We start from the raw sequence: 15979 nt of genomic DNA on the forward strand, positions 1-15979 counted from the left end.
CGAGAGAGTGCAGAATGTGTTACAGTCATAGCTCGGGTGTAGAGAAAGATCAACCTAATACAAGATAGGTCCATTCAAAAGGCATTCCTTGCCCTACTAAACATAAATATTCATGGTGTAACCTTACTTTTCCATCCAAGGCTTTTTCGTAGGTGGTCCATCCATGGGCATTACGGTCCTTTTCCGAGATTCTGGTTCAATAACTACACGCGACACATTGTTGTTGCTTGTTGCAGCTATACAGATCTCTGCTTGATTAATCTTCACAGGCACTGCAAGTGTTAAAGAATAAGAAAATTAACAACATCCTTGTTAGCCATCTGCATATAGAAACTGTACAACCAAACTGTACACAGCATACACAATACTTTCCAAAATTTTATTTGGTTTCAGCATGGATGCATTTTAAGTCAAAGCCACCCATGAGAACAATTCTATTAAGTTGCAGATTCTCAGTTTATATCCTTGGCATGCAGCTTTACAGAGAGGGAGAAATAGAAAATGATGTCATGGCATCTCAGTACAAAGACAATATGCTATGCTGATACACAAACACTTCAGATGCACTGGGTGTCATATATCTGCTTCCATTGTGTGGGGTTCTTATGTAGTGAGACTGCTGCAGCTGATTCCAGGCTAATTAGCATTCAAGGAAGACAACCATCTCTAAGCACCAACCCTCAAGACAAAATGGCTGTGATTAACCCAACCAATTGAAGACACGCTTTAAATCCGGGAGGAAATTGCATAACTTCTACAAATTGCAATACATCTCACTTTTATCAAGTCTACAAATATCCTCCCAGATTAAACAGAATAGAAGCACTTTCCTCCCAGTCTTCTTTTTGTCCACAGATGCTGCCAGACTTACGAAGCATTTCCAACATTTTAGGTTTGTAATTCAGTTATTCCAGTATCTGCAGTGCTTTGCTTTGAACCATGCATAAATAATGGTTTACCCATCTGCTTGTAAATGCATGCTTTTGAATTTTATAAACAATAATTAAGGGTGGCTCATGTTTCAATCTCATTAATTAGCAGGAACACAATGACAAGATAGGATCATAGGATTCTAAGTGAGTTGGACAACCAAATAACTCAATTTTAACACATTTTGTTATAAATTAGATTGTTATGCACCTTGGCAGCGTAGAATCTCAAGTACAAACACCGCAAACATGGATTTACCAGATAAACTATCCCCCCCGCCCCTCGACATTATAAAATCAAACTAAAAAGAGACACAGTTGTGCCCCAGGTACATTTTTCCCCAATTAGAGAAGTAAATAAACATTCTTGGAATAAATATAATTAATAAACTGTTTTTGCAAGAAAATCATTTAGATCCATTTTAGCCTTGCTACAATTATCAGACACAAGGTAAAACCAAAAGCATTCCAACAGTGTTTCCACCATTATATTTCAAATTAAGCATTAGACAAATGCAAGGAATCTGCTAAGCAAGTCTTAGGCTTCTTTAATGCATATCTGATTTAAGATTTCAGTCCTTACTCATTCCTACATTAAGAAACAAGAACCAACACCACCTTTTAAATAAGAAGTTATACTAATAGCTGAAGACTGACTGCTACAAACCATCACAGCATCTTTTACCTCGTGAAGGGCCATCCATAGTGTTGGAAGTTAAACCAATCAGATTTGGACGCTCAGTTTGAATTCGTGGGATGTAGTGTCGATACTGAGGCCTGGCACCCCCAGTAATACTGGGAGCTTCGGGGTTATACCCATCAGGCTCATAGTTATCTGAAACAGAAAAACCTCATTTTAACATTTATTGAAGCACAGTGACACAGCAATAAAGTTAGGAATCTGGTCATATTGTAATGGGTTCTTAGAAATACATTTTTAGAAGTCAAGATGAAAGAAACATGAACCCAACTATATTCCATGCCATGGTTGCTGGCAATACCAAAATTGTAATGATTGATTCAATGCAACAGTCTAAACATTTAATTGCCATCAAACAAGGGGGAAAAATTAAGGCGTCAAACATCTCAAGTTGATAAACACATACAATAGCCAAAAATGTTCCTACATACACAATTTAGAAAAAAAATTCTGAAGACTGCATCCCAATATCGTAACTAGTTAAAGCAGCAAGTAGCCACGGCACAAAGACCAAGAAGGTCTGCGATTTAGCACATGGTGTGTGTTGAAGTAGATAATATCAACCAGGTTGATGGCATTGGTACTACAATGGGCCTCCATGCCCAGGGCGAGGAAAAGGAAAAAAAAGAGCCGAAATTCTTGCCCTCAATTGTTTTCCCTTTGAAAAATGTTCATGCATGCTCATTTGTTGATGAACACACCAGGATTGGCTATGATTCTTGCACAGTAGGCTGATGACACTCATCAACAGGGATCAAATATGTAAGAAGGCCACTGGGGTGATGAGGCAGCATGGGTGAAACTGGACCTGAGACCAGACACCTTCAGACTCGGAGGGGAGAAAATTGGCAAAGTTACTTTTGGGAAGATAAAGCTGTTATAAATCTAGGAGAAAGCAGTGACATTGAAATTATAGCTGGTCTTGGTGAGCCCCATCTGGAGATCCACGGGCAGAATTTAATGGATTTCCCATGAGCTGAAGAGTCAGCAGGAAAAACATCACACTGACATTGCCAGTGCAGAAGACATTGAGAACTCCGTGGACCAGTGGCCACTTCTGAGACCACAAGCAATTCCAAAAGTTAATGGTAGAGCGAGGATTTGATTTGATATATGTATTAGCATACAGTGAAAAGTATTGTTTCTTGCGCACTATACAAAGCATACCGTTCATAGAGAAGGAAACGAGAGTGTGCAGAATGTAGTGTTACAATCATAGCTAGGGTGCAGAGAAAGATCAACTTAATGCGAGGTAGGTCCATTCAAAAGTCTGATGGCAGCAGGGAAGAAGCTGTTCTCGAGACGGTTGGTACCGACCTCAGACTTTTGTATCTTTTTCCCGATGGAAGAAGGTGGAAGAGAGAATGTCTGAGGTGTATGGGGTCCTTAATTATGCTGGCTGCTTTGCCGAGGCAGCGGGAAGTGTAGACAGAGTCAATGGATGGGAGGTTGGTTTGCGTGATGGATTGGGCTACATTCACGACCTTTTGCAGTTTCTTGTGGTCTTGGGCAGAGCAGGAGCCATACCAAGCTGTGATACAACCAGAAAGAATGCTTTCTATGGTGCATTTGTAAAAGTTGGCGAGAGTTGTAGCTGACATGCCAAATTTCCTTTGTCTTGAGAAAGTAAAGGCGTTGGTGGGCTTCCTTAACTATAGTGTCGGCATGAGGGGACCAGGACAGGTTGTTGGTGATCTGGACACAAAAACTTGAAGTTCTCAATCCTTTCTACTTCGTCCCTGTTGATGTAGACAGGATGTGGAGATGCCGGCGTTGGACTGGGGTAAACACAGTAAGAAGTTTAACAACACCAGGTTAAAGTCCAACAGGTTTATTTGGTAGCAAAAGCCACACAAGCTTTTGGAGCTCTAAGCCCCTTCTTCAGGTGAGTGGGAATTCTGTTCACAAACAGAGCTTATAAAGACACAGACTCAATTTACATGAATAATGGTTGGAATGCGAATACTTACAACTAATCAAGTCTTTAAGAAACAAAACAATGTGAGTGGAGAGAGCATCAAGACAGGCTAAAAAGATGTGTATTGTCTCCAGACAAGACAGCCAGTGAAACTCTGCAGGTCCACGCAACTGTGGGAGTTACAAATAGTGTGACATGAACCCAATATCCCGGTTGAGGCCGTCCTCGTGTGTGCGGAACTTGGCTATCAGTTTCTGCTCAGCGACTCTGCGCTGTCGTGTGTCGCGAAGGCTGCCTTGGAGAACGCTTACCCGAATATCAGAGGCCGAATGCCCGTGACCGCTGAAGTGCTCCCCAACAGGAAGAGAACAGTCTTGCCTGGTGATTGTCGAGCGGTGTTCATTCATCCGTTGTCGCAGTCTCTGCATAGTTTCCCCAATGTACCATGCCTCGGGACATCCTTTCTTGCAGCGTATCAGGTAGACAACGTTGGCCGAATTGCAAGAGTATGTACCGTGTACCTGGTGGATGGTGTTCTCACGTGAGATGATGGCATCTGTGTCGATGATCCGGCACGTCTTGCAGAGGTTGCTGTGGCAGGGTTGTGTGGTGTCATGGTCACTGTTCTCCTGAAGGCTGGGTAGTTTGCTGCGGACAATGGTCTGTTTGAGGTTGTGCGGTTGTTTGAAGGCAAGAAGTGGGGGTGTGGGGATGGCCTTGGCGAGATGTTCGTCTTCATCAGTGACATGTTGAAGGCTCCGGAGGAGATGCCGTAGCTTCTCCGCTCCGGAGAAGTACTGGACAACGAAGGGTACTCTGTCCACTGTGTCCCGTGTTTGTCTTCTGAGGAGGTCGGTGCGGTTTTTCGCTGTGGCGCGTTGGAACTGTTGATCAATGAGTCGAGCGCCATATCCTGTTCTTATGAGGGCATCTTTCAGCGTCTGGAGGTGTCTGTTGCGATCCTCCTCATCCGAGCAGATCCTGTGTATACGGAAGGCTTGTCTGTAGGGGATGGCTTCTTTCACGTGTTTAGGGTGGAAGCTGGAGAAGTGGAGCATCGTGAGGTTATCCGTGGGCTTGCGGTACAGTGAGGTGCTGAGGTCAGCCGAGGGCTTAATTTTTGCCCCACCACCAAAATAGACCCCATCAGTCTCGCAGCAGACACAGAGGAATTCATCGGGCGAATGAGGCTGAGGGAGTTCTTCCACAAACCCCAAGAGGCCAACAGCGAACACGATGAGACAGCCAATGAACCGGAACAGCCGACAGAGAGACCCGCAGTGCATCCGAAGAGGAAAGAGTCGAATTGGACTCCTCCGGAAGGCCGCTGCCCTCGACTTGACAGGTATGCCCAAGCCGTCAGGAGGTGCGTCAACACCAAATTCATCAGCCGCACTCACAAGACAGCCCCGAACATCACCCAAGCACAACGTAACGCCATCCACGCTCTCAAGACCAACCGCAACATTGTCATCAAACCAGCAGACAAAGGAGGGGCCATCGTCATACTGAACAGAACGGATTACTGCAAAGAAGTGTACCGACAACTCAACAACAAGGAACACTACAGACAGTTACCTGCAGATCCGACCAAAGAACACACCTGTCAACTCAACACTCTGATCAAGACCTTTGATCCGGACCTTCAGAACACCCTCCGTGCTCTCATCCCACGTACTCCCCGCGTTGGAGATCTCTACTGCCTCCCGAAGATACACAAGGCAAACACACCCGGCCGTCCCATCGTATCGGGCAATGGGACCCTGTGCGAGAACCTCTCCGGCTATGTCGAGGGCAGCCTGAAACCCATTGTACAAAGAACCCCCAGCTTTTGTCGCGACACGACGGACTTCCTACAGAAACTCGGCACACATGGAGCAGTTGAACCAGGAGCGCTCCTCGTCACAATGGATGTCTCGGCACTCTACACCAGCATCCCCCATGACGATGGCATTGCTGCAACGGCCTCAGTGCTCAGCGCCAACAACTGCCAGTTTCCAGATGCAATTTTACATCTCATCCGCTTCATCCTGGACCACAATATCTTCACCTTCAACAACCAGTTCTTCATCCAGACACACGGAACAGCCATGGGGACCAAATTCGCACCTCAATATGCCAACATCTTCATGCACAGGTTCGAACAAGACTTCTTCACCGCACGGGACCTTCAACCGATGCTATACACTAGATACATCGATGACATTTTCTTCCTTTGGACTCATGGTGAACAATCACTGAAACAACTATATGATGACATCAACAAGTTCCATCCCACCATCAGGCTCACCATAGACTACTCTCCGGAATCGGTTGCATTGTTGGACACACGCATCTCCATTAAGGACTGTCACCTCAGCACCTCACTGTACCGCAAGCCCACGGATAACCTCACGATGCTCCACTTCTCCAGCTTCCACCCTAAACACGTTAAAGAAGCCATCCCCTACGGACAAGCCTTCCGTATACACAGGATCTGCTCGGATGAGGAGGATCGCAACAGACACCTCCAGACGCTGAAAGATGCCCTCATAAGAACAGGATATGGCGTTCGACTCATTGATCAACAGTTCCAACGGCCACAGCGAAAAACCGCACCGACCTCCTCAGAAGACAAACACGGGACACAGTGGACAGAGTACCCTTCGTTGTCCAGTACTTCCCCGGAGCGGAGAAGCTACGGCATCTCCTCCGGAGCCTTCAACATGTCATTGATGAAGACGAACATCTCGCCAAGGCCATCCCCACACCCCCACTTCTTGCCTTCAAACAACCGCACAACCTCAAACAGACCATTGTCCGCAGCAAACTACCCAGCCTTCAGGAGAACAGTGACCATGACACCACACAACCCTGCCACAGCAACCTCTGCAAGACGTGCCGGATCATCGACACAGATGCCATCATCTCACGTGAGAACACCATCCACCAGGTACACGGTACATACTCTTGCAATTCGGCCAACGTTGTCTACCTGATACGCTGCAAGAAAGGATGTCCCGAGGCATGGTACATTGGGGAAACTATGCAGAGGCTGCGACAACGGATGAATGAACACCGCTCGACAATCACCAGGCAAGACTGTTCTCTTCCTGTTGGGGAGCACTTCAGCGGTCACGGGCATTCGGCCTCTGATATTCGGGTAAGCGTTCTCCAAGGCAGCCTTCGCAACACACGACAGCGCAGAGTCGCTGAGCAGAAACTGATAGCCAAGTTCCGCACACACGAGGACGGCCTCAACCGGGATATTGGGTTCATGTCACACTATTTGTAACTCCCACAGTTGCGTGGACCTGCAGAGTTTCACTGGCTGTCTTGTCTGGAGACAATACACATCTTTTTAGCCTGTCTTGATGCTCTCTCCACTCACATTGTTTTGTTTCTTAAAGACTTGATTAGTTGTAAGTATTCGCATTCCAACCATTATTCATGTAAATTGAGTTTGTGTCTTTATAAGCTCTGTTTGTGAACAGAATTCCCACTCACCTGAAGGGGCTTAGAGCTCCGAAAGCTTGTGTGGCTTTTGCTACCAAATAAACCTGTTGGACTTTAACCTGGTGTTGTTAAACTTCTTACGATGTAGACAGGTACATGTTCTCCTCTATGCTTCCTGATGTCGATGACAATCTCCTTCGTTTTGTTGACATTGAGGGAAAGATTATTGTTGCCGTACCAGTTCACCAGATTCTCTTATCACATTCTTGTACTCTGTCTTGTCAGTTGGATGAGGTCTCACATGAATTCCACCCCAAAGGACTCAGATGAACACATTAATGGGGCAGGCTAAAAGAACATCTGATAGGTACACAATAAAATTCTTGGAGTACTGGCAGGCCTACCAGAAATGAAATTAATGGTGTATTGGCACACCTACCAGAAAGCCTGTGAGCAATTTCAAAGAGCACAAAGGAGTCCAATACCAACCTCCTGTTGGGCTTTGGACAGAGCTTGGAATTCATCCTTTCAGCATGGAATTGGTGGCCAACTCCATTAGCACATGCTGACCTTGCATGTCTTAACTCTCATGTTGCATTGCATTGCTCAAATATTGGGCGATTTCTGCGTGTGCTGCAATGGAAGCCGAGACATTGACCAGTCATTACATCATGTACCACCTAAACACTGTTAACTCAGCAGCCAGTCCCAATTTATCCCAGCCAATATGCCTTGAGATTGTTCTAAGCTTATCACTCACAAGGAATGTGGTATAAAGTTATTGCACTAAACATAGACTGATCTTCCCTCCCCAACTTTATTTTGTGAAAATGATATGGATGAGTGAATACTTGTGCCGGAGGTACTCCTGTAGGCTTTTCATTGCTTTCGTTCGTAGGCATAAGATACAAAATTGACAGGCAGGAAAAGGTCAGCTGATCCAGCAAGCTGCTCCACATCATTGTGGCTGGATCAAATAAGTGGTCAACAGTGGAACATTAAATGGAGTTGAGATAAAGTTCAGCCATTATCTAAATAGTAGAATGGGCTACTACTGTCCTGACTTTCCCATTCTCATTGCATCATGCGACTGCCAGAATGGTAAAAGATGATGAACTAGAAGGATCGTGATCTTTTCTCACATTAAAATTCCTATGTATATAATCAGAACAATAATCATAACGCAATGTGGTTCTTACTATACAGCATCTTAATATTATTTGTAGGCATGTCACTTGTATCATCATGTGGCTCCAGCTGACAAAACAAGTAAATGCAGCTTATGCATTCAAAGAACAACTTCCAACATTTTAAGTTTACAAGGTGACTTGAATAAAGTTGTCCTCATTAATACCAAATGCTCCTAGTCTGGAAATGAAGTAGAAAATACATGATTTTAAAAAAAATAAAAAACAGAACATATGAAAACTAGTAGGGTGGTGATTACATACTCAATAGAAAATTTCCAAACAAATTGGGTAAGTATTTCAAGGAAAAAATTGCACAGAAATGGGGAAAGATCAAAGGCCTGAATCTAAAAGGATTGCCCTCCAAAAGATCTGCACTGACTCATTGGACAGAATGACCTCCTTTTGTGCTGTAACTTTCGATGAATCCATGGCAGGCAAAGACACATGGAAAACAGGCACCAAGAGGATGTACAATGGTAATTAGCTGGCATTTATATATCACATGGGGCGGCACGGTAGCACAGTGGTTAGCACTACTGCTTCACAGCTCCAGGGACCTGGGTTCGATTCCCGGCTTGGGTCACTGTCTGTGTGGAGTTTGCACATTCTCCTCGTGTCTGCGTGGGTTTCCTCCGGGCGCTCCGGTTTCCTCCCACAGTCCAAAGATGTGCAGGTTAGGTTGATTGGCCATGCTAAAATTGCCCCTTAGTGTCCTCAGATGCGTAGGTTAGAGGGATTAGTGGGTAAAATATGTAGGGATATGGGGGTAGGGCCTGGGTGGGATTGTGGTCGGTGCAGACTCGATGGGTCGAATGGCCTCTTTCTGTACTGTAGGGATTCTATGATTCACATGGTCTGGTTTGATTTATAAATAGTCTTTGGAATGTTTATTTTATAGTGAGTTTTATTTCTGCAATGTGGAGAAGCGAACCAAAGGGATCCGTGTTGGGCCCTCGATTATTCATCATTTATATGAACAACATGGATTAGTAAATTTGTGGATGACAAAGATTGGCCAGATGGGTAACAGTGAGGCCGAGTGTCTTGGGCTACAAGATATAGACAGGATGGTCAAATGGGCAGATGGATTTTAACCCTGAAAAGTGTGAGGCAATACACTTTGGAAGGAGTAATTTGACAAGGAAGTATTCAATAAATAGCATGGCGTGTTTGTCCATAGATCTCTGAAGACGGATGGGCATGTTAGTAGGGTGGTGAAAAAGGTATATGGGACACTTGCCTTTATCAATTGAGGCACAGATTACAAGAGCAGGGAAGTCATTTTTGAGTTGTATAGCACTTTGCTGAGACCATAGATGGAGTACTGTGTGCACCTTATAGGAAGGATGTGATTAAACTGGAGGGGATGCAAAGATTCACCAGGATGCTGCCTGGGATGGAACATTTAAGTTATGAAGAGAGATTGGATAGGCTCGAGTTGTTTTCATTGGACCAGAGAAGTTTGAGGGGCGATCAGATCGAGATGTACAAGATTATAAGAGGCGTGGACAGAGTTTTTTTTGTTCATGGTACATGGGCGTCGCTGGCTCGACCAGCATTTATTGCCCATCCCTAGCTGCCTGAGGGCAGTTGAGAGTCAACCGTATTTCTGGGCTCTGGAGTCACATGTAGGCTAGACCAGGTAAGGATGGCAGTTTTCCTTCCCTGAAAGGACATTATTGAACCAGGTAAGTTTTTCCAATAATCGGCAATGGTTCCATGGTCATCAGTAGATTCTTAATTCCAGGTATTTTTTTATTGAATTCAAATTCCACCATCTGTCGTGGCGGGATTCAAACCCAGGTCCCCAGATCATTAGCTGAGTTTCTAGATTAATAGTCTAGCGATAATCCCACTATGCCATCACCTCCCTCTTAGTTGAAGTGTCAGTCATGGGGGGACATAGGTTCAAGGTGAGGGGCAGGAGGTTTGGGGGTTTTGAACCAGAGTTGGTGACAGTCTGGAATGCGCTGCCAGGGAGGGTGGCAGACGCGAGTTGCCTCACAACCTTTAAAAAGTACCTGGATGAACACTTGGCATGACATAACATTCAAGGCTATGGGCCTAGTGCTGGCAAATGGGATTAGGTGGGAGGTCAGGTGTTTCTCGTGTGTTGGTGCAAACTCGATGGGCCAAAGGGCTACTCCTGCACTAAATGATTCCATGAACACTGTGATGGTCAATAACTGAAGAAAGGGTACCTATTGGTGAACAACAAATTGAAGTTGTATTTAGTGTCACACAGTCAAGACAAGCCGTTCAAGGATATCCTGTCTGTTGCCTTGCCCTGCTCCTCTGCTAGTCACCATTCAAAGGTTATGCCTTCATGACAGCGTGCAGCATAAGTCTAGACACCAACTCTGCCAAATCCACCAGGGTTTCAACAGGGCAGTCCAGATTACCCAAGTATTGTTTCACAACCCTAATGGTGTGCTCTATGACATTTCATGTGGCAATATGGCTTTTGTTATGTATTTCAAAAAAGGTGAAGAGATTTTCTTTTCTTTTGGTGGGGCAAGTAGAGCAACGAGGCACTTTTCTGAGATTGTACACTTCCCCATGGTGCAATGTGCTGTTGAGTGCATGTATATTTCTTCATGGACAACACATCTCAACTGAAATTGAAAGGGATTCACTCCCTCCCTCAGTGTACTGCTGTTGTATAATCACATGTAGCATATCGATGCCTGCAACAATCCACTGTGCCATCTGCATTTGAGCCACCAGGACAAACTAAAAGTTGCCTAATGAGCGACAGGGCTATCGTTTGGTCCTGTGGCTCATGACTCCACTGGCTCAAAAGAGGTGATTCTCAAAAGGTTCAGCATCTGGGAGGCCAGAAGGACTCAAAGCCATGCCACCCAAGATACTGCACTTGTAAGAATCATGCATACCTGAGACCAATTGCCCATTCTGGCAGACTCCCACCCAAAGCGGGAGGGTTGAGAACACTTCTCATAAAGCCACGTTTCTCAACCAGCACAGGCCACATTTTCTCTCCAATCTGTTCACAGAAAAGAGGCACAATTCCTACATGACTCTCCTACTGCCCTCCCAGTTTTCCACCACCTTGCCTGATTCTTCTATTTTGATGTGGTTGACATTCCCCATTTAACCAATCTACACTCAATTCCCATTCAGCTGGCACCAGCTACCAGCAGTCCACTACTATTACTCCTTTCTCATTTCCACTTTCATTCAGCAAAGCAGAGATAAAATGGAAAATGTTGCACAGAAAACAGGAGGAAAAACAACAATGAAAAAGGATAGTGTAGTGGAGTGAGTGGTGGTAAGGAAAATAAAGAGGGAGAAAAAGAGCAGTGAAGGAAAACACAAAGAGGCATGCAAGTCACAGGTAAAAAGGAGAAAACAAAGTGAATATAACAGGGGTAGCTGAGCATCAAGGTCAGTCAAGGTGACAATTCAAACACGATCCTCAAGACATCTTAGAGCACTTCACAGACAAATAATTATTTATGAACTGTAGTCACAGTTGGCACAACCAATTTCTGCAGAGCAAGGTTCCACAAACAGTTAATTAATCTAAATAAACAGTTAATCCCTTTTCTTGGTGTTGAGAGATATTGGCCAGAAGGATGGGAAAACTATCCTGCTCACCTTCAAATAATAGCATACAAAAAGGCAGAAACGTAGAAACTACAAGCAGGAGTAGGCCATAAGGCCCTTCAAGCCTGTTCCGCCATTCATCTTGATCATGGCTGATCACTGAGTTCAATATCCTGATCCCCCCTTCCTCCCATATCCCTTTAGCCCCAAAAGCTATATCTAATTTATTTTTGAAATCAGACAACATTTTGGCCTCAACTACATTCAGTGATAGTGAGCGCCACACATTCACCACCCTCTGGTATCTTCCTTGAGCTCTAAACTTTAGTAGTAATTTTCACCAAGTCTTCCACCCCAGGCTCCAATTACCATGGAATCTGGTACAGATAAGACTGCAAAAATAGTCTGTGACTTATTTACATCATCAACATCCTTGCTGCTCTGTTATTTTTGACCTCTTTGTTTATCCAAGGGTCAGTTTGGTTCAGTGGTAGCATTTTAGCTTCTAAGTCAGAAGGTCAGTGGTACAACCTCCACTTCAAGGGTCCAGTGACTTGAAAATACAATCCACATCAACACTTCAATACGCTACTGAGGAATACTAACTACACTGTCAGAAATGCGTTATGTTAGATGGCGTTGTGACAATGGTGAAAAACCCTGGAATTATACAAGGAAATATTGAACTTTAAAAAAGACTTGAGGTATATATATTTTTTAAAATGAACATCAATACCAAAGATGGCTGGGAATGTACAACTAACCACCAACAGAAATGGCTGCAGGGGCTTTCTCTAAGGAACAATGGAACCCCTCTCTGTGTTGTCAGACAAGATGCTTGTAAAACCATCAAAATACTGATTACCAGCTCCGGTAAGAGCAAAGGGACATAATGGTCCTCTCATCTTCAAGATTCTGGACATAATGGCCAAGATAAGCTGGTACATTCTGGTCCTCTCAGAATACACGTATCAGGTGATTAAAAGCCTGCTTGCTATCAGCCTGTGCTGTTCTGACTGTCAGTCTGTGTGTGTGTTGTGAGAAAAGCAGCTGAAAGTAAATGCAAGTTGTTGTTGTCACATTATGAGTGTACACTTCTTTTCAAAAAAAGCTTCATTTGATGTAAAATGCTTAAGGTAACAAGAGGAGTTATACAAATGCAGGTCTTTCTTCTTAAAAAGACTGTGCCATATTTTTCTCCTTATTGGATGACTGAGTCTTCATCTCTCTATGGAGTCCGGACTGTATATAAAGAATAAAAACTATAGTGCCCTGAAAGCCTCATATTTCTGCCACAAAAACACTTTTCAGCTACAACAAATCAGAATGAATGTTAGAGTCCTAGACAATGCCATGCTTTCTTGAGTAAACTCCTGATAGTTGTCTGATTAAATGCTCGATATCTGACTGTGCAGTTAAAATTTGGTGCCCACGAATAAGAAAAAGTGACAACAAACATAAAGCCTTCAACATTTTAAGATCTCAGTTAAAGCATATAATCTTGATAAGATGAGAATAAATGACAAATTTAGGGCTTTTACGTGGCAAGATCATTATTAATATGCCATTATTACAGATTAAAAATACTTGTATGTTCCAGAGACAATAATAAAATTTTCATCCTTGCTTACAAATAAGGTGACTACTTACATTCTGAAGTCACATATGGTGGATACTGAGGTAACGGTGGAGGCCTTAATCCTGGAGGTGGCAATGCATGTACTGTACTGGTCCCAGAGACTTCAATGCTGTCTGCACCGCTCTTTGGGATTGGATGTGGTCCTACAAGAAACCACAGAACATTGAGTTATTGGTATTCTCAAGCACAATGCAAAAAATTGTTTGTCATTTTGTACTATTGATTACCAGCTGTCTTTCAAAGTGACCACATTGGCCATTCATAACTACACACATTAATAAGGATGCTGCAACTGTTACTACAACTGTGGTTATGAGAGCAGGGAGATTAAATAAACAAGACAAAGAATGGAATATGTCAACGAAAAGAAGAATGTACATTAAATCCCAATAGTATGACATAGCAAAAGTAAATACTTTATCAGTAAAATAACTTACTTTAGGAATATCATTGGGCACAGATTTTTTTTTTTTAAAAAGTGATAAACAGAAGCATCCTTAATTAATGGCTCTCATGTTAAAGGATTTGTTCACTGAATATTACTCATCTCCAAGATATGTTTGGACCAATGGAAATTAGAAAAGATAATTTCATTTAAAGGGCTTTTCCCCAAAGTAGCCACTGTGTGAGCTTTTAATTCTGCACAACATCCTTGGCAACAGACTAACTGCTGTCCATTAGAGTAGGAGTCTACGGGGAATGCTAAGATATAATTAATATCAAATTAATTGATGGGCATCATTTAAAACTCTTGAGTCAAGATTCAGAGAATAACTATTTATTTCTGCAAATGACAGAACACATTATTTCCACCTTGTTATACAGCTTTAAGAAACAAAATCTTTCCTGGATGACCAGAATAAATTCACCACTCAGATTCTACACAGATTGAGAAAGAGTGTGTAATCTTACAAAAGCCCAATGTTTTCAAAATGGTCACAAATACAAAGCCTGTGTGACTAGTGCTATTGTAATGGGTTAGTCCTGTAACAGAGTACAATGGACTACGATGCTAAATCAGTCCTCCTCTGACTCTAAAGGTTTCTGCTATGTTATCTTGCATCTACTCGTTACCTTTACTTTCCCAAAGACAGAGAATATACAAGGGAAAATAGCTTCACTGGCATGGACAGTTCTCCTTTACGTTGCCCAAGCCGACCCAGCCCTTTCGTTGGGGGGGGGGGGGGGGGGGGGGGGGGGCTATTCGGGTGAGGCAATTGAAGCGTCTTAATGTGTTCATCAGGCCAAAGTTTGTGAAGTTTATATTCATGAAGGGCAACAATCATTATTGTCAATTATCTGTATGCTAGAAAGGTTTCAGAATGCATCAGGATTCTGTAAATGTAAAAGTAATGAAACTTCCTCAAAAATAAAAATAATGAAATGCTCTGACTTAGGAACATAAGCAACATTTCTCAGCCATTTGACTAAGTGATTCTGATGCACCCTCTCTGACTCCATACTGAGACTAAAATAGCAAGGCTTGCTGCCAACAAGTGAAGAATAAACTGGAGATAAGTCTGGAATTTGGTCATTGGTGATCCTGTAAACAGAAATTAAGGTAATAAAAATGACCAATGCCAGCTTAATGGTTTTCAATGGAATGAGGAGTTCTGCACATGTCACCATGACGACTTGACATCGTCAGTACTAAACAAAAACTGAAAGTAGTCTTTAACCTAAAAGTGGCAAACAGAGTTGTTGGGATACTCTATTTAACATGGGTCAGATGTTAGCACTAATTCCCAGTAGGATTTTATTTTGGTGTTATATTGCTCTCCCAATTATCAACACACAATTTCTGCCAGCTCAAGTGGTCAGTTGTGTCATGTGTTAAAATTGCTACTCCTATCCAGCACTCCCACAACCAAGTTATTTCAAAAACAAGTGGCCATCCAAATATCCAACAATCTTTTTTAGAAAAGCATACTGAAGCAAAGTCAACTTTTAGCTCTAACTTTAACCTTTTTCCACTTCACGAGAGAGGAATCATAAATACTTGAAAGCCTGCTTTTAACTGGACAACTGATGCTCTCTCCCGAAACAAACATTCACAAGTGAAAATAAAGAGTAAACCCAAGCCTAAATTTTTGGATGGCAGGGTCTCGCTTCCCACCATCTGAAGAGTCAGCAGGAACACCTCCCTGCTAACTCCAGAGTACCTTACAGCCTTTCCATGTTCAAATGAGTGGCTGCAGATAGAACTTCTGCCCTTCACTCAGAATACCTGTCTCAGAGATGCTGGTCAACCTGAATAACCAGCAGCTCTCCAAACCCTGCAGTGAGGGGAGAAAAAACATAGGAGAAGATTGGAGCCCAAGTATGAGCACCAGAGGCTCAAGTAAGTTCAAGGATGAGGAGGCCAGAACTGGGCAGGTAACAGCCCTGAAGTGGCCACGGCCAGCATAATATCACAATGTGGTCAGAAAGGGCAGCAATTCAGACTTAATCTCATCCCTTCAATTTCATGCTCTCCACCAAACAGAGGCACCTTGGAGTGCTTGTGGATAAATCTTTCAAAGTGACACTACAAAATAACAAAGCAGTTAAGCATATGGAATTCTAGGTATTGTCAGGAGGGGGACAGGAAGTTACATTAAA

General features: G+C 43.3%; 1 protein-coding gene across 4 annotated transcripts in view; it reads right to left on the bottom strand.

Moving 5' to 3' along the window:
* The window catches only part of rbm27 (RNA binding motif protein 27), a 132137-nt gene that overhangs the window by 69707 nt on the left and 46451 nt on the right, over positions 1-15979 (bottom strand). For all 4 annotated transcript variants that reach the window (XM_078230693.1, XM_078230695.1, XM_078230696.1 and 1 more), the window contains 3 exons: positions 13390-13521; positions 1615-1764; positions 128-272 (listed from right to left, as the gene is read on the bottom strand). In XM_078230693.1, coding sequence (XP_078086819.1) covers positions 128-272; positions 1615-1764; positions 13390-13521 — 427 coding nt within the window. The remainder of the gene's footprint in view (positions 1-127; positions 273-1614; positions 1765-13389; positions 13522-15979) is intronic.

This window comes from Mustelus asterias, chromosome 16 (assembly GCF_964213995.1).
Source record: "Mustelus asterias chromosome 16, sMusAst1.hap1.1, whole genome shotgun sequence".
Taxonomy (NCBI): Eukaryota; Metazoa; Chordata; class Chondrichthyes; order Carcharhiniformes; family Triakidae; genus Mustelus; species Mustelus asterias.